General features: G+C 44.0%; 1 protein-coding gene across 1 annotated transcript in view; it reads right to left on the reverse strand.

Annotated features, from left to right (window-relative positions):
* The window catches only part of KCNIP3 (potassium voltage-gated channel interacting protein 3), a 126,516-nt gene extending 107,685 nt beyond the window's left edge, over positions 1-18,831 (reverse strand). Inside the window, exon 1 of the mRNA XM_054997776.1 lies at positions 18,685-18,831. Coding sequence (XP_054853751.1) covers positions 18,685-18,699 — 15 coding nt within the window. The 5' untranslated portion in view covers positions 18,700-18,831. The remainder of the gene's footprint in view (positions 1-18,684) is intronic.
* Positions 18,832-19,868: the final 1,037 nt, after the last annotated feature.

Below are 19,868 nucleotides of genomic sequence, written 5' to 3' on the forward strand. Positions count from 1 at the left end.
TGGTAATAGAGGACAGGGTTTCTGTGCAAGCTCTGATCTCCCTTGGGCCATTATGACCTGTCCCCTCTGCCTCTCTTTATCCTTTTAATTGCCTCTGCCTTCTTTAGGGTCTACCTAGACCCATGGGGAGGGACCAGAGGTCAGTCTAGCTGAAAAGGAAGTGCTGAAAGCAAAGAAACGCAGGTTGCTTCCACATCGGGGTGGGAAAAGTCACCCTTGCTGTAGAACCAGGAGCAAGTAGGATGGGAGTTGCACGGAGGCAGCTTCTGTACACCACTTTCCCACATTGCTCACTGCTGTTGCCACGCTGGCTGCTTCCTCTTTGTCACAAAAGTGCCTACACGCCAAGAACCTTGCCAGGCCTTCCACAACCCTGCATGGCAGCTGTTAATTTTTAAAAGCCATTAAGTGGCTGGAGGGATGGTAGAGGCAGAACTTAGAATAAGCAGGGTGACATGTGGAAACAAATTAAAAAATCACCACAATTGGGGAGGAGTGGTGAAGTACAAGCTCTTCACAGATGGTACAACAGGGAGGAAAGGCAGGGGCAGCATTTGGCACCCCCCTGCTCCTGAGGAGAGTCTGCTACTTTAGATATGAAGGGGAGGGTGTGTGCTTCAAAACTTAGGGAATTTCTCATCATGTCTTGTTGCATTCTACTAATATGCCTGTCCTTGCAAAGATCCCATTAAAAAAAAAAGATATCAAATGCAGAGTAAGCAGATATTGTAATGGGAAAGGCAGGGTCAATGTGGGACACATACACTGAAAACCTATGCAGAACTGGAAGTTTCTCAGTAGACCTCAAGTTTAGCAATAATAATTAGGACCATGGACAGAGCACGCACCTATTCATGCTTACACACACAAGAAAGCTAGGTTGCATACTCTGCTGTTGATGCTGTTATCTCTACACACACACACACACACACACACACACACACACACACACACACAGTGGAAGCTCTCGCATTGCAAGAGAAGGCTGTGATCTTTGGGACAGAAAGTGCTGCATTACATTCCAGCAGCCACAGGCACTCAAAACAAATGGATTATTCGAACGGACAAAATAATTCAATTCAGTATTTTGATGGATGAGTTTGTGTTAAGATTGTGTCTTGCCTTGAATCCATCTAGCAGACTGATTTGGTGAGACAATGCACAAAAGTAAACTGAGTAGCAAGCAAATGTGCTGGCCACACAGCCAGCTTCTTAAAGTCAGTTTCAAAATGGTTTCAGTTTTAATCAGGGGGGCGGGTGGGGGGGGAAGTTCTCCAATGTTTTGGTATGTGTGAGGAAAGGGTGGTTCTATTGGTTTGCTTTTAGAAAATGAAGAATCAAAAGTTGGTATTTGAAGGCTTGTTAGTGTGAAATGCATAGACCTGCCTGTGAAGCCTGTTCGGGGCACAAGCATTTACACTGTAGATCACGCACAGATCATGGTGTTTCTCCATGCAACTTTGAACTCCACCCCCAGAGAAAACAACTCTGCATTTTTTTACACCAATGGTTTTCAACTTTTTCAGGACTTGCGCCATTTAGTCCAAATCTACAACTTGGGATCCACTTCTAATTTTTTTACATCTCTCTCTCATTTTATACCTGTCTTCTACTTTCTCCCCCTTTTAAATAAATTTAAGAAGATGGTAGTGCCACTACTATAACTCAGTTTAGGCCAAGGAATGTTCAAACATGCCATCATCTCAAATACCAATTATTTCTACTATCAATTATCCTGAGGTCAAAAAAAGTTCTCTAATCTTGCCAAAAGGTTATTGATTTTTTAAAGTTCATTTCCACCTTGGATTCAGCCATGATGTTTTAAAAAAGCAAAAAGACAAAACAAAAACCTCAGAGGCTGATGAGGTTCAAGGATTGTGGGATTGTTTTCTTAGGAAAAGCGATAACACAAAGAGAAGTGTAGACCCTAGATTATCAAGTACAGCAAGAAAGACTTGACATTTTCCCTCTTGAAAATCAGCATCTGTTTCCATTGTTCATTGTTGAATTTGTTTTCTTTTACTGAAAACAAAATATGGGACAGAACTTGCCTAGGACTGGGAGGAGGTGGTTGGTACACTGAGAAATACTGTACCCATCCCTTGGGGTCCCTGTCACAGATAGACAGACCATCCAAAATGAGATCTGGAAAACAGATTTCACTGCAAAAATGTCCCCAAATCCAGCTCTCTCTCCTATGAATGAATGAATGATTGCTAATTACATTATATGGAACAGTAAAGAGAGGCATTTAACAACACCCCAGCTCCCTGCCTTGGCAAGCCCAGCCACCGAGAGTCAACCATACTCGTGTGTGCATCACCCCATACCTTCACTGGCACACCCCTCTCTTGAGTCACAGAGCCTGTGAAGGAACCATGGGAACTGCCTTGATGTAAAGAGACTTGGGAGTGGGGGTGAGTAGTATGTCCCCAGAAACTCCTTGCCAACACAAAGACCCAGCCAATGCCAGCACCAGGATTTGGAAAGCCCTTTGGCAAGGCTTCTTCCCTTAACCTACTATTCACTGAGTCTTTTCACATTTACTGCTAACGAATGAAAAAAGGAAATAAAAAGCCCCTTTTTAAAAACATTTTGTAGGGTTACAAAATTGAACTGGAATAGCAGGAGACAAGTGGGTTGGATCCAACCAGCTTTTCTGCCAGTGAAAAGGAAGAAGGCATCCTTTTTGACCGTGCAAAAAAAAACATGCCAAGATTCATGGGACCTACGGGTACAAAAGCCATGGGGGCTGTCATATGGAAATGCATTGGATGAGATGGAGTGACAAACCTGGCTGGATCCAACCTAATGAATGCATTTTGCCTTTATCAAACAGCTTGGACCTTTCTCTCTGCTTGTTCCAAATTTGGCAGGGAGCTTCCTTTGGCAGGGAGGTCTGATACCAAGAGTGCACTCAAGAGGGGATTCCAGCCTGAAATGTGCCCCTGACTGATACCTTCATTGACCAACATGGTATTTGTTGCATTCACACTTGATGCATTTAGGTGTATGCCCCAAACAAGTCTTGTGTGAAAAGGTTTGTTCTGCCTCTGCCCTTCTAGGCAGAAGGGAAGTTGGCATAGCAGCTGCTCCAGCTGGCAGCTGCACTTTGAGATAAGAAAGGCATCAGTCTCCAAAGCTATCCTGCTGGCAGGGGTTGGGAGGAGATAGTGGAGTGATGGTGTCGGAGGTTAATAGGGAGCTTTGGAGAATGATGTGAAGGAAAACAGGGAAAGCGAGATAGGGAGTTGCGGAAGAAAATTGCAGAAGAGGAAAATTCACATCACCCTTTGATATGGTGAAATTAGCAGTTGCTTCTACTGGTCCTCGGGTTGTGCAAAGTGCTCTATAGCTTCTATTTAGTTTGTCCTCACAATCACCCTGCGAGGTCAATCATCATTAGCCAATATTCACAAGTTGAAAAACAATGAGGTCAAAGAAAGGTGCTCATCATGACCAATGAGACAATCTGTGGCTAAAGTAATAATATTACTGAGCACTTAAATACAGGGTTTTTTAAGTGTTTGGCTCCACATATATTATCTCAGTCATTTTCACAATAACCCTGGAAGGTAGGTCTATATTATTATAATCCCCTTATTGAAGATGGGGGCAAGGGCAGTTCTATGGATGCTAGCAAATGTGGCTGAGGTGAGATTTGACTGCAGCCTGTTAAGTAAGCCCATGAATCCAGTTATTCCAGGTGCAAGATAACAAGGCTCAACCATTTGGAGACTGTGAATTGATCTTATGAATATGCCAACATATTTCATCAGCTTGGGCCACCTGATTAGGGGAGAATGAAGTGGACTGTAATACTTTGAGGTACGGAGGTCGTATTTGTGCATGCTGTCCTACATACAAGAACTCTCTCAGACTGGAAGGCAAGTACACAGGCAAAGGTTAATAATAAAATTGTTGAATGTGATTTTTTCAAAAACATGCTTCAATTTTTACTGCTATTTGCTTTTGTGTTTTAGATGGTTCTTTACAGGGCTTTTTTCAGCTGGAACGCAGTGGAATGGAGTTCCGGCACCTCTTCAAAATGGGAGTTTAGATTGCCCTCCGTGCCGCTCAGTGGAGGGCAATCTAAACTCCCCTCCGTCTGGAGATCAGGGGGCGGGGCCATCGGCCATGTGACCATTTTCACCAAGGGTGATTTAAACTTTAAAAAATTTCCCTCTTGTTCCAGATGACTCAAAGTGACACCATTGTGTGATCCTGAGTTCCACCACCTCTTTTCCCAGAAAAAAAGCCCTTGATCTTTAAAGTATACTTAAGACTTATAAATTCTCACAGTATTTGCTCTTTTGTTGCTTGGTAAGTTGGTGATGTAAACTGCCTTGAGCATTACTGATAGCAGAAGAGTGGGATATGAAACTTGCAAATAAATGATATGCTGGCAGCTTTTCAGGGCACAGTGAGCTCTGGTGAGAATAACCTAGAATGTTCTTAAAAGTAAATTCACATGTGCATACTCTGCTGGATGACTGCAACCTCAAGCGACGACTTCTATGTGTGAAGCAGCATGTGTTAAACACCACAGAGTTTTCACAATATTGTATTTAAATATGGAGGAAGAAGCTCATACATTCAGCTGCAAGACATGACTAGTGACCTACAGTGAGGCACCCATCGCTGGGTTTCCTGGTTCCCATTTGCTTCTTTACCAAAGCATGTCTCCCTCAAAGCAAATAACCAGTCTTACTTTACCTCTGCTTCAGTGGTGTTTCAGAAAAGCCCAATCACTTTTATGCCTACAGGAAGCACCAGGTGGGTAATGCCTGCCTCATTTATAGGAGGATGCTTGGTTCCATTCTGTGACTGGCACCAGTCCCCACAGCAGCCATTTTATAGTTGGCTGTGCCACTCCACCTTGGCAACCCTTTCATGGAAGTGCCAATTACTTGTTTTCAAAACCCAGAAGAGCTCATAGGCTCAACAAGGTTGGGGATCTCCATACTCAGCAATGTATGCACATCTGTGAATCAGTCTCAAATGATGGCTGGCTGAGTCCCCCCAGCACCAAAAGCCCATGAACACTTAATGCGTCATGACTTCTTGAGTGTAAAAAGATGTTCCTGTGAATGACAGCACACTGGCTGGAAAGAGGAGAGAGCAAACCAAGAGGGACAGTGGAAGGCAAAGCGAGGCACAACCCAATGGGGAGGGAATGGAGGGGGAAGTATTACTCTGTAGCAGGGTAAATTTTCACTGAGCAAAACTGGCAAACAGCAGCACTTAAACACTTCTCTGGAGAGTGACATTAAAAGCAATGCAATAAGGGGAAAACCAAAATCTCCACTCCATACCCTCTGCTCTAACCACCCCATGAAATAATAGCTGTGTGTAAGAAACTTATTAAGAGAATGCTCCGCTCAGTCATGCCCTTAAGCAAAGGGGTAGCCTTGGACAGATTTCTACATAAATTTCACTTTCAGAATGTTCAAAGCACTCCACCCGCACCATCTTAGTAATCTTTTCAACAATTGATTTGCTTACTTCATTTATACCCTGCCTTTCCCCTAATTGTTCTCTTCTCCACTGTTATCCTCAAAACAACCCTGTAAAGTAGGTTAGACCAAAAGTCTGTGACTGGCCTAAAGTCCACCCAGCAAGGTTCCACAGCAGAGAAAGGATTCAAACATAGGTCTCCTAGTATGACATTAACCAATACACCACTCTGGCGCTCAGCCTTGTAACAACCACCCTATAAAACAGATTATCATCCCCATTATTACAGACAGGGCAGATTAAGACTAAGAATGCCCACGGCTGCCTGACAGAGGCAAGATTTGAAATGGCTCTGGGGACATCCAGGCTCTCAGCTACATCTTCTTTGCCACTTCAGCAGTCTATCTTGTCAAGAGCTCCCTGCCAAATGTACTTTGCAGAATTGCAGAGAAGATAATTTAGAACTGGGAAGTAATAAAATAATAATAATAATAAAGTGGCAAGGAGAAGCTTCCTCTTCTTGAAGGGAAAGAGAGAGAGAGAGAGAACAAAAACTGTGTGTGTGGTTTCTGACGACCCCAAGCATCCTGAGAGCCCCATCCCAAGGAGGGTTATGCCCTTCTAAATCCATTATAGAGGGCCAGTTCCCATGTCCAGCTCACTCAACCAGGGTTTGTCTGCTTTTGGATCTTTCCCACAAAATCCACATGGACACACAATACCCGCATAACATTCCCACTTGGAAATTTTTAAAAAGCCAGAATGAGCTCTGCACAATGAATGACCTTTGCACAACACCCTTTTTTCACCCAAACAGGAAAATATGAGGATAATTCCACAATACGTAGCGTGGGGTCATCTATATTTAATGTATGTATACCTTGTTTTTCTCTTCAATTAAGACTCAAAGCACCTTAAATAGGTCTCCTCCCTTTTATCCTCACAACAGTCTTGTGAGGTAGGTTAGGCTGAGAGTCTGTGAATGGCCCAAGGCACCCAGCTAGCTTCCATGGCAGAGGGGGGAGTCAAATCTGGGTCTCCCAGATGCTAATCCAGCACTCTGACAACAATACCACATTGTCTCTGATTCAAAGGTAGTTTTGAGATGGGGGATGGACAGAAGGTAAAAGTAAGTGATTGGAGAGGAAATATATTCAACAAACAGCACATTTTTAAAATGGGCATTACAGTGCAGAGAGAAGACCCATGCATCAGTCACAAATTTCATTCCGTCTCCCGCCGCCATTTACCTAGTTGCTCTTCAGATCCCTGCGCAATGCACATCCCAGAATTCTCACAATACTTTTTCAAACATTCAGAGAACTGCAGATATATGTATTACAATGTTCCCCTACAACAAAGTAGGTCATCATCATTGTCAAACAGGGAAGAAACCTCCAAAAAATATATTTGCAGTGTGTGATTTGCTCCTGCACTAACTTCTGTGCTTTTTCTTCCAAGGAACTCAGGATTGTGTATGATGTTCTTCCTGCCTCCATTTATCCTCACAACAACCCTGTGAGGTACACTAGGTGGAGAGAGAAACTAGCTTAAGATCACCCACCGAGCTTCAAGACACCGTGGAGATTTGAAAGTTTCCCACATCCTAGTCCAACACCCTAACTGTTACAACACACTGGCTTGCCTAATGTTTTTTAGTGCATTTGTGGCAGGAATATCCTGTGTTTATTGTTGAGTCCGTCAGTCAATCTAAGCTGCACTAGCTCTGTCTGTAGCCATTCCTTTATTCCACACAATGTCCTTAGAGTTCAGAGGGGCAGTTCCCATGTCCAGCTCACTCAACCAGGGTTTGTCTGCACACCTGTCTGATGGTTTTAAATCAAGAGCCAACCCTGTTTGCTGGGAAGACAACCTCTCAAGCAGTGCAGATCCATCAAAACACAAAGTGGAGGAAAGGGAATCCCCACCCAACTTGTAGAGGATAATAGGGAATACTTGCAAGTTCAGACACAAGTACCCTGGGGGGAGGCAGATATACTTAGCCACGGAGTTCACTGGGTGGACTTGGCAAATATCCCTCTCCACCCAATCCCACCTTGCTGGGTTGTTGTGCAGTGAAAATATGAGAAAGACAGAGCTTTTGTGCGTTGGAGAGAGCTGTAGAAACACAACTGATTAGCAGTAGTTGGGAACAATAGTTCTCCCAGTTCCCATCCCACTGTTGACCCCTTGAGAAGACTATTGCAGCCATGCCAGCTCGGCCCCTGCCCCCAGAGAACTGGAACAAGAGGAAAACTTTCCCTGCCTTTTTTCTCAATGGGAAGAGCATCTTCTTCCCTTGGCTGCATGCCTGATAGCCCACCCCCAAGGCTCAGGCTGGCGTGGCCCCTCTCCCTGCTGCCCCCTTGGACCCCCCCCCCCCTTACCTGCATGGCTGGTTCGGCAGAGCTTCAAGGGAGAGGAAATGCCGTGCTGGGGAGCTGGCTTGCCTGCCCGGCGATGGCAGTGATGTAACAATGGGCACCGCGCTCGGCTCATTCCCCCTCCCCAGCCGGCAGCTGAGCGCTTCAGAGCAAAAAGACGCGCTCCCTGCCTTCTGTTAACTCCCTCCGCTCCTCAGCCTCGCCGCGCTGGATGAGGGGCTCCGGCTGGCCCATCCAGCCACCTCGGAGCGAGCGGGGAAGCAAAGACAAAGGAGGGGACCTGGATGGGAACCTGCCCTTTCCCGGGGGCGCGCTTGTGAGAATGGCTCTGCTCTCAACATTCCGCTCTGGGGTGCCAACTTTTGTTTTTAATGGCCCTGTTCTGGTGCCTTTAAGGAGGGTGGCCAGCTGCGGAGGAGGAGGAGGAGGAGGAGGGCTCCTGCGCCTTCATTACTTGCGCGCAAGAGAGAAGTTAGTCGCGCAATTTCCTCTCGGGCGCAAGAGCCCTGCCTGGTTGTCCGTTGCGACTGGTTACCCGAGTAGAGCGCCACCAAGGGACTACTCCTGGCAACAGTCTCTCTGTTGCCCTCCCCCCCCCCCCGGCTCCCCAGTCTTCATACACTCATCCTGCGCGGTCCCCCCTTAACCATTTTTCTTCTCTTTTCCCCTGCCACCTTTGATGGAACAAAGAGCTGCTTTAAAACAGGAGACATTTCGAGCGAATAACTTTTGATTTTCTTTTCAAGTCTAGGTGCTGTGAACAAAGCTTAGTTTAGCCAAAGCTTAGCCCCAGAACTTTGTTTTCCATGCTAGAGCCCTAAATATAGTAATCAAAAGAAAATGTCTTTCAGTGTGTGATGATGGCCTTTCCATCATCAGTGAGGAATGGTAAGGAAGAAATTTGAGGAGAGAAAGTATGGTTTTCAGGTGGGCCTCAGCTCCAATATCCCCTGTTTTGGAAATTAAACACTAACTGGGGATAAGTGGGATTAGCCCTTTCCCAAAAACAAACATTACTTATTGATTTTCTTCCCTCATCTTCTGAAGCATTCTGAGAACCAGTGTGGTGTAGTGGTTAGAGCAACAGCCTAGACCCCAGCTTAGACTGGCCATGGAAGCTCACTGGGTGACCTTGGGCCAGACTCAGCCTAACCTACCTTGCAGGGTTGTTGTGAAGATAAACTGCAGGAGAGGGGGACAATGTGAGCTGCTTTGGGTCTCCATTGGGGAAAGGGGTGTGATATGAATGAAGTCAATGACTAGAAACAGGATGACGTTGCTGAGCAATTTTCTCACAATTCTCTCACATAATAGCAAAATGAAACCTCCATGCACAAAAGCCGTATCCTAGAATGGCAGACAAGCAACAGATCCTTCATGCCCTGTTTGTGGGCTTCTTAGAGGTTGACTGCTATCAGTGCCTCAGAGTCCTAGCAGTTATTTTAGTTTTATGATTCCAAATACAGCCATTTCACACTTCATGTATAAGACACATGAATACAAATGTCTGAAGTGTCCCTATAATACATGACAGCAGCACTAACCTATTTTGATGAGTATACACCACTGGGACTCAGAACCAACTGCAGCTAATTTCATAAAGTACACCACATCCCAAATATCCTACATACATTATAATTACACGAGTCAGGCCCTGTAAATTGAACACAAAGCCCTAGGAGATAAGGTTTTATGACAGGGGCAGTTTTCACACTGCTTACCAGCCATGGAAAATCACGCCAAGCTCTCGGAATGACAGCGTCTTCCTGGCACGATATCGCATGAGAACGGCCATTCTGGGAGCTTAGTGTGATGTTCCATGGCTGGTAAGCAGTGTGAAAACAGCCAGGATCTTTTGCATACACAATGGGATGCCATCATGCCCCTCTCTGCAAGCCAGAGACTTTGGATGAATACAGATGATCATTTACAATGGAGTAACTTAGCATAGTAGGCATACAGCCACACAGGAAGGCGGACATCTGTAGCGTTCTTGTACATGGCAAAGTGGCCCCTGCTCCTGTCTTTAATGGCCTCTGGAGCTGTAGAAAGTATCAGGCATTAATGCTGTGAAAAGCTTCAGTGACTGACTTCTGCAGCTCAAGTAACCACGAAAGCAGCCCTAGCCCCATTACAAGCTGGCAACTGCACTTGGCAAAAGAGAATTTTGCTTCTTAATCATATGCTTGTATGCTACAAAAACATTTGCGATGATATAGTATAAGACATCGAACGCAATTCCAAGCAACCTGACTCAAAAGTAAGCCCTACTTTATTCAATGGAACTTACTGCCAGGGAAACATTCCTAGGATTGCAACCTGTATCTGCCTTTTGTGTATGCCACATTGATTCTCAATCAGCCAAAATGAAAAATCATCCAGGGTATCATTAAGGCAGCAGCTTTTATTCATGTTTTTTTTTTAAATCTCCCTATCTGATTCCAAGAATCTCAGAATGGCTGGAATCAGCACCCTCTCTGGTTTTCTTCTCACAACAACCATGTGAAATAGGCCTGAGATCACTCATGGAGTTTCAGAGCACAGTAGGGACCAAACTCAGGTCTTCCTACCCCTAATCCAATGCTCTAGCCCCTAACAAGACTGTTAACAGGCTATACTAGTCAGAGTTATACTTCACTAAGGCAACTGACTTCAATGAATTCAAGAAGAGTGTAACTCTGCTTAAGATGACACTATTAATTCAGCTATATTAGAAGCCCTTTGACCAAAAATATATCCCCCGTTAGCCTGATAGCAATTTAAACATTATTTTTAATACAGAAGGCACAGGCAGCAAACACCATTTTAGGAGTGGCATTCTGTCTCATGCAGAAATAAATGCTTTTTCTGAGTAAACATCTTCTAACAGCCAGTGTAAAGCAATAGTTAGAGGGCTGGATCTCGGAGACCTGGTTTGAATCTCTGCTCTGCTATGAATTTTGCTGGGTGGCCTTGGGCCACTCACACACTCTCAGCCTAACCTACCTCAAAGGGTTGTTGTGAGGATAAACTGGAGGGGAGGAGAACCATGTCAGCTGCATTGCATGCCCATTAGGGAGAAATGCAGGGTATAAGTGAAGTAAATAAATAAGGTATGCTGTGCATAGAGCCTCGAAAACAATGAAGAATGCAAGCTCCCCACTACTATAGTTTTTATTGAGGCATAGCTTTAACTGATTAAACTTATACAATTAATCAGCTATGATTTTATCAAGTGGATGCAGCCTAATTAAAATACATAGAAATCTCACTACACCCAAACCACCAAAATATAAAAAGAGGGAAAGGAAATTATTGGAGCAGCATTCCTAAGCAAACTCTGGGAGTTGGCTGTGTACAAAAAGGCACAGGCTGAACCAAATGTAGTGACACTTCCAGTTTCCAGTTGAACATACAGGGCAACCAATGCAAAGGAATAGGCAAGGTACCACAAGGAACTGGGAGCAGAGTAGCCCTGGTGTGGTAAGAATGCCTGGAAGATCTCTCTTATATGGCAAGAGGGTTGCTAGCTACCTTTGTGACTGGATCCTGCTGTACACATGGGAGTGTTCAGATGAACTCTGTCTGAATCTATGCCTTATACCTGCAGCAGAACTTCACCCAAAGAATGAAGGGAAAGGGGCAGGAATCAACAGGAGAAGGTTCTCCTTTTTCTATCCTGGAGGCAAACCATTAAGGGCTCTAATGGTCTACATGAATGCTGGGCTCTGAAAAGCTAGCCATTGTAGTTTATTCAAAGATTTTTCACATGGTTACTTCAGGAAATCCCCAGAAATCCCTCCATGCACTAACTCTCTGCCTGTGATGAGTCATGGGCAAGATAAACCATATCAAATGTGGCCTAGGGTTGCTTTGCGAAAAGCATTTTTCAAAGTGTCTTTCAAATTAGTGGCTCAGGGCATCGATGTGCATAGTAACTTCCACTCCATAACACACATTAAGTGGTGCTTCAGCCTTCAGGTTCATAAGAAAATGAAAATGAGTATTAGCAGCAAAATAAAATGAGCTCCACAAAGGACTGAAAATAAGACTGCTTAGAAATCCTGGTCAGACAAAGAACACACACAACACTGATTTAATTTTAAAAAGTGGTAGATTCTGTAAATTTGCAGGCTTTCTGTGTCCAAACACTTGTCTTGCATGATACTTGGACAGATGCCAAGCTCACGCCATGCTCGCACACACACTATCTAAAGGTCCTAACTTCACTTAAAAGTTTTCTCTTGGGTCAGCTAGAGAGGCATGTTATGAAATTCAATGTCTCTCAGGAACATACAGACCCAGTTTGGATTGGGTCCTCAGCACCAGACAGAGGAGATTTAATCCTTCCACCCATGCCATTTCCCCCAACCTAAACTTGAATGTGTCATCGTCCCTGTTCTGGAAATGTAGCATGTAGCTCATCAGTATGTGTACAGTCCCTAGTGGGCAAATAGTGTCCCTTGGGGAGTTGTTTCAGGGGGAAAAATAACATGTGGAAGGGCTAAGCCCCTTCTCTCTGTGTGCCAAGGTCCTGACCTGAATCAGGCCCTCTATGTGCCTGAGAAATACAGAGCTACAGAATGTGCCCCTCACATGACCCAAGGATCTCCCTGGGGGAAATGTAATATGAAATTAGGCTCCAAGAAGAGCAGCACTTAAATAGTGCCACTCATTCCCTACCAACAACACACCATCCTATCTGCTTCTTGGCCTTGCACACTGGACAGCTTCTTTAAACCTTTGAGCAGCTGAATTCATGCAAAATCTATAATATTCCAGCAACTGAACAAAGGCACTTTCAAGCAATTAAAGCCAGCACTCTTGCTGTCCATTCCTATGGAAGTTTCAAAGACTGCATTCCATTGTATCCAAACTGGTTTCTTTGGTCAGGTTTATTTGTTTGGGGATTTTTCATGATACCACAGTTATGCTGCAAATCTAAATGCCCTCTGTTTTAACCCGATATCCTCTTTGCCTTTCTACTACCACAATAAATATGAACAAACATTCTCCAAGCTGGCTTCAACTTCGCAATGTGCTATGTAGCTAAACAGGATCCAATCCAGTGAAACTTCCAATGCCACGCTGCTCTCTCCTTGCTTCCATAAGTTCAAGCATCCACTCTGTCCAATTTGCACTGCAAAACAGTTTGTAATAATGACTTTGCCCCAGCAATCAAACAATCTGGTCAAGGTCCAAGGAAAAGCATCCTTAGCAATGGGAAGCCTATCTGGTATTTATTCCACACACAGCCAAAATACCATTTGCCTCCAGGCTGCTGCATTTGTTTTTCCTGTCAATCTGTCTTCAGGTCATTCCTGAATCAGGACCAGCTGAGAACCAAATTGGAGGTCCAACTGTTCAAAGCACTATCAAAGCCATTCAGAATAGTCCTCTGTTTGTTTTGCCTCCACTTTTGGGTTTCTGAGGTTGGCTGTTTTTATAATTTTCATGCCCACCAGCATTTGACCCAGGGGGGTAGAGATATTTTAGGCTATGTGAATTAAATGATTCAGCACTTGATCTTAAAGGATGAATCCACACAACAGTTTCCATTGTTAACTCCATTGCTACTGAGAATGCAAAAGCATTCACAGCAGCAATGGAGCAGCCACACAGTGCTTTCCCAAGCATTTTCCTAGTCCTGTCCCCCCGTGGCCCACACTTCCACTTCCACCATTGGAGGGCTTTTTCCAGAATCTTTAATCAATTATTGACATTCTTTTGTAGTATAGGTCAATTACACTTGGCAAGTGACATATCACTGTTGCTTACTATCTGTAATTAACATCATTACAGGTTAACAGTATAGTGATATGTCAATTACTTTTTTTTTAAGAAAGCTGTTCCTTGGCCCCAGGAAAGGAATGGTAGCCCCAGAGAACTGGGGCAAGAAAAATGGTGCTGAAGTGGTCAGGACATACTAAAATACACATCTTCTTATCCATGCAGCACACAAAGCTATTTTGGCTGTGATCTTTCCCCAAGGATCACACCAAACCAAGTCTGGGAAAGATTGCAGAAAAATGGGGGGAAACATGGAAAGTAGACAGTCAGTGGACCACAGCAATAGATGCTCCAAAATAATCCACCCCAGTTTGGGCACAAAACCAGAGCAAAACCTCTGGGTGGCAGCCACCAAAGATAGTTTTTGGAGATAAAGTATGACTGAGCAGCCAGCCATAGGAATTATACAACCAAAAAACACATATGCAGTGGTTTGGCTGGGACCTTGTCCCAAAGGAGTTTTATGATGCTTGCTCCTTTTCCTTAAAATTCCCTAAGTGTGGATTCTGGGAGTTAAAGGGTAGTGTCTAGCAGAGGCTAGAATTTTTGGTGGGGGTATATGCAAACTAGTGGGAAAGGGAAGGAATATAGCTGTGCCTGGTGCCTTGGAGTAGGTGAGGGCACATAATGCACGTTCTTACCAAACCACCATAAGTAGCTTGACTTCCCGTTTATGTTCCTTATTCTGAGATAGTTTCAGGAAGGTAGCCATGTTGGTCTACAGTAGAAGAGCAAGATTTGAGTCCACTAGGACCTTCAAGACCAACAAGATTTCCAGGGCATAAACTTACAAGAGTCAAGACTCCCTTCATCAGATACAAATAGCAATGGAGATCTCTGAAATTATACTCCATTCTGCGATTGCACTCCTTTTCATAGAGACCTTGAAGAAACATAAGGCCAAACCCTAATTCTAAAACTCAATAACCTTAGCTTACTATTAAAATTGCCCTACCAACTGACACTGACATTTTCAAAAATACTCATTGGCTGGGGGGGCGGATTCTTCTGGACCTAGATATGTCAAGATTCTCATGCTAATGCCTCCTCTTTGGCCCACTGAAATGAATAAGGTAATTATTCCTGTCTATCATAGACTGTCAAACCGCTGTGTCATTGGGTTTGACTTCACAGAAGGTCCGATGTCTACATATAGGCAATGGTGGCGATGGCGGCATCAGCATGGGATTTGCACCTTTGGTCCTACACACAGGTTTCCTTCATCACCATCATCATCATCCTCACCCTTTGCCTTTATATAGTGCTTCATTCGGGAGCAGGTAGGCACCTTTTTTGGCTCAAGTGTTAAAAAGCCCACAGATTGTGAAGATGATGATATGTTGGCAAACAAAAGGGTGTGAGGGGATAATGCTTGGTTAGACATCCCAGTATCATTGCCAGAACCTTGGGGGCTTGCCTCACTGCCCTGTGGGCTGAGTGAAAAGGTCTGGGGTGCCGCTGTTCAGTTCATGTGCTAGGGTTTGCCTACCCCCAATTTAGAGAATTCAGAGTAATATGGGGATAAACCTGACCAACATGATAGAGCTTACAAGGATGACAAGGTAATATATAGGCTGTACCTTCAACACTTTGAATAACCTTATAGTTGCTATTATTTTTTAAATCCAACTAAGGAAGCAATTATCATCACACCTTGTAGCAGTGAATTTCATAAGTTTATTGGAAGTGCTTCTTTTGTTTCTTCTGAATCTACTGCCCATCCATTTACTTTGATGTGTTTTAGCATTCTTGAGAGAGAGAAAAAAATCTATCCACTTTCTCCATGACATTTATAACATTACATATAAATATCTAACACACTCCTTTTACTTAAAGCGAAATCCTAAAAAAACTTTCCTGAGAGTAAATTCTATTATAAAGACCCCAACAGAATTCTGAGCAGACCTGCTAAGGATTGCTATCTCTGTGCGAGTGATCTTTCTCAATGCTTCAAAATTTCTTCATAGGGAAGGTGTTCCCTACAAAATGGGTAAAGACTCCTCCTCATTTTCACTTTCGCCTTGTGGTTAAGAAGGGAAAACAGATGAAATCGCTATGAATAGGCAATTCATATCTGGCAGCCTGAACACATTTATTTGGACTCTGGGATCTAATTATAATTACAATGTGAGTCTCTCACTGCCTCTCTCTTCTTTCTCCATCCACTAGCAGCAGCTGTCGGGTTTTGCTCAGGCACAGATGGAAATCTCTGGGAGAAACCAACCCCCAGCCAGGTGCTTTTATTTTGAGCTTAGGGAAAAAATGATTAAAAGATGCTCTTGCTCTAGCACTTTCCCCGCTGTTTTGTTCTTGAAACTTGCACAAGAGGGACTCCTAAAGGAGAGCAATCATTCCAGAGCAGTCACTAGAGGGGACACATTTAGGAAGTTTCAAACAGACCCCGAGACAGTTTGGCAGCCAAGGTGGAAAAGGCAAATTACAACCCCCGTCCCACTTATTAATATGAGTTCTGTTGCACAAAGTGCGGAAGAACACCACCACATCCCTACCGTTGCCTGAGTAGTGCCACCTTTTAACATAGCAAACTATGGACAGCCCAGACACTGAGGAAGTCACTTCAGAGCTTATTGGAACCCATGCTATTATGGGAAACCTCGTGTCGTTTTGATCATTAAATATGGAGCCGGCAAAGGGGTCACTACTGCCCAATAATTATTTTAGGCTTGTTATTACTTTACAAAGTAGAACAGGAAGGATTAAAAACAAGCCATGGCATTGTGAATTATACAAAAGAACTAATTTTGCTGCTGATCTTTGTGACCTGAACATGTCCTTCACATACAATCCAACAGACTTCAAAGCACACATACTGTGATTGCAGTGTACATGCACTTCCTTGGAAGTCAGATTCACTGGATTCAGTGGGAGAGTCAAACTGGGGCTGCAGCTCAGTGACAGAGCAGCTGCTTGGCGCAGATGGGATAGCTGAACACACATGAAGTTGCCTTATACTGAATCAGACCATCGGTCCATCAAAGTCAATACTGTCTACTCAGACTGGAAGTAGCTCTCCAAGTTCTTTCACAATGCCTACTGCCTGGTCCTTTTAACTGGAGAGGCCAGGGATTGGACCTAGGACCTTCTACAGATGCTCTACCACTGAACTGTGGGCCCTCCCCAGTTCTGAGTAAGCAAGCATAAGCATCAGAATTGTGCCTTCGAAGAAAAAAATGGACAAGCTCCATTCCATCATATGTTTTGAGTGAGGATAGACAGAGCTCTGGAAATATTCCTGTGTACATTTAAATTGAGGATGGAGGGAGTCAACCTTATCTGACTTAGCAAGAACTGCTGGACCTCACCTCACCCTGCTCTATTCATGGGTTTGTCTCAGAGGTTGCCCAGGTGACAGAGTAGGTTAAGATCAAACTCAGAAGTTGGCCTCTGTAAACACCACAAGGTATCTGAGTGTTGGCAACCAGGCCTATCAAGAATTTAACTGCTAACTCCAGATGTCCCAGAGTGGAGCATTTTCTAGTTCAGGTAGTATAAGGAGGTTTATTTTGAATTTCACAGCCCTTTCTTCCTGCTTTTTCTGTTTAATATTACATGAAAATCTCAACACTGACAGTTGTGACAGGTGCTACATTTTAAGCTCAACTATTTTTGCCTCTCTCTTCCTTCCCAGTTCTGATGTTTAATTTTGTTCTCTTCCCAGTCTCTTCTGTGATGCATTTCCTCCTGACTTGGGTTGACAGCTTTTGAACTATGAGTGCAATTTAACACAGTATTTCAGGCATATGAAGAATCCCATGACTTTCAGCTACTGGACGGCTAAGTGTTTGCTGGAGGAAACTGCAGCATCTTCTGGCAGGTGCAAGGTGTCTCATGATCAAGGAGAAGCGTAGGTGGATCTTCCCAAGTGAGGAAACCTGACAAAGGTGGATCTTCCCAAGTGAAGAAGCCTGACAAAGTTATCTGAGAGAGCAATCCTAAACTAAGAAGTAAGTCCCATTTTATTCAACGTTGCTTACTCCCAGGAAAGTGTGTTAGGATTGCAGTCTAAATGAGGGAAGTGAAGGGCAGATTTAGGGATGCTTGTTCATTGCTTGGACCAATTCATATTTTTTTGATTTCCCTGCTTTTGATTATTATATGCTAGGAGATTTCATACATTCAAATTGTACCTGGTTGATTGCAACATCAGGTAATAACTTCCATGGGTGAATGGGTCATCACAGTTCTAGCACTACAGATGGAACTTTAATATCACCACAGATCCTGAATTTCTTAGGGAGTCAGCTCAGAGATTCAACAGCAAATTCAATGAGAGCCAGTGCAAAGTAGTGGCTAGAGAGATAGACTAGGATCTGAGAGACCCAGGTTTGAATCCCCACTCTTCTACAGAAGCTTGCTAGGTGATCTTGGGCCAATCGCCTATTCTCAGCCTAACCTACCTCAGAGGGTTGTTGTGAACAGAAACATGGAGGAGAGAAGAGTGATGTAAGCCATTGGGGAGAAAGGCAGGATATAAATGAAGTAAAATAAATAAATAAACGTGTGAAGCAGCCCTGGAAAACTGTTAGCTGAATGTATGAAGAGACTTCATTGAAAAGCACTGTATTTCAGGTGACAGGGAAGTTGTATGTATGCCTTTATATCTGTTATGCATAATCTGCTTTTTTACTATATATTATTGAAATGATTTTTTGTTTAAAACAGAATTTTCTGTGAAAATTCTAGTATCTTTACTTCCAAATTCCAATCCAAAATTACAGGCAGCCATTCCTGAAAGATTTTGGCCAGTTTACTTAATCATGTTTACATTATATATTGTTGCAATATCTGAGGTTATACAAGACTTTGACCTTTCTGCACCAAACCACCTGAATTCTCACACGTGAGACACACATGTGCAAACAAACTGCTTATGCTGCTTTCAGACTATGGAAACCATTATGCAGTGCAGCTGCAAGCAAAGCACACACTCACAGAGACCTAAGAGCACAAACTGAGCCCCCTGAAACTCAAACAAGCCAATAGGTTTCCCACCGAAATCATCCCCTAGAAAGTATACACAATTCCACCTGTGAGGTTTTTTTCACTTACTCACCATATCTTCATACATCCCAATGCAGGAACCTGATAGATGATTTCTTGATGACTGAGCGTCAGCCGAGAGATGAGGACAGGAACTCTTGCCAGCTTGTGCCTCCAGTCAGCCTAGAAAATCCAAGCAGTGGCTGCTGTTGCTCCTGTCTTTGAAGATTTTCCCTTGTGGCTGCTCTTTCCAGGCCTGCCGACGGGAAGAGACGCAAAATTGGAACTAAGGCGGTACTGCCAACTGCCTTTGTCCTTGTGAAAACATTCTCAACAAAGGAAAACATCCCTATGCCAAGTTTACCTTTTGGACCATTATTCCTCCTCTGTGACAGGCAACATGCCAGCCTACGGGTTGCTAGTTTCCATAGCAACCAAACCCACAGCAACCCCCTCCCCTCAGTCTCTCGCCCTCTTTTGTCTCTCTGTGTTCCAATGCAACTAGTTAGCTTAATAGAAGAACTCCACCAAACCAGCACCACCCCTGCCTTTGTAGCCAGGGGGAGTTTAAAGGGGACGCTCTTCAGTAACAGGGAGAGAATAGGATCAGTGTGAGTGAATCACTTTACATAGCTGCACTCACTGTCAAAAGACCTTTGCATGGAGGCCCCTGTTTTCAGAAACACTGCAAGAAATATAAAATGGCTGTGGTGGTTTTTAAATTGTGATCTGGGAACCCCCAGAGTTCTTTGGACTTTCTCAAGCAGTAATGGTCAGCTAGCTTCCTTTACTACTCAGAAGTTGCTGGGTGTGTTCTAGGGTCCCATGGGCAGTGCTGAGGCCCAGTAGACCAGGATAATGCTCTGCCCTGATATGTGCGCTCACTTAAACATTCCACCCAGAATCTTCAGATATACACAAGAAGTTCCTCAGCATATAGGTTAGCTAAGATTGCCCTTCAGGTTGGGAAATTCCTGGAGATTTGGGGGTTGAGATTGGGGAGTTTTGGATTTGGCATGGGGAAAGACCCCTATGCAGCCCACCCGCCAAAGTACCCATTTTTTCCAGGAAAACTGGTATCTCTACATTGGAGATCATTTGTTATTCCAGGACAACTCCAGCCTCCAGTTTGAGGTTGGCATCCCTAGTACCAAATTTCTGGGCCGTTCAGGAATAGTGCTCTTCCCCAGCATTGTTAACAGCTAGTCAGGAGAAGGAGCTATCTTGTGAGGAAGATGTCCCTAAAGTCGGCAAAAG

The sequence above is a fragment of the Eublepharis macularius genome, chromosome 14, assembly GCF_028583425.1.
Source record: "Eublepharis macularius isolate TG4126 chromosome 14, MPM_Emac_v1.0, whole genome shotgun sequence".
NCBI lineage: Eukaryota > Metazoa > Chordata > Lepidosauria > Squamata > Eublepharidae > Eublepharis > Eublepharis macularius.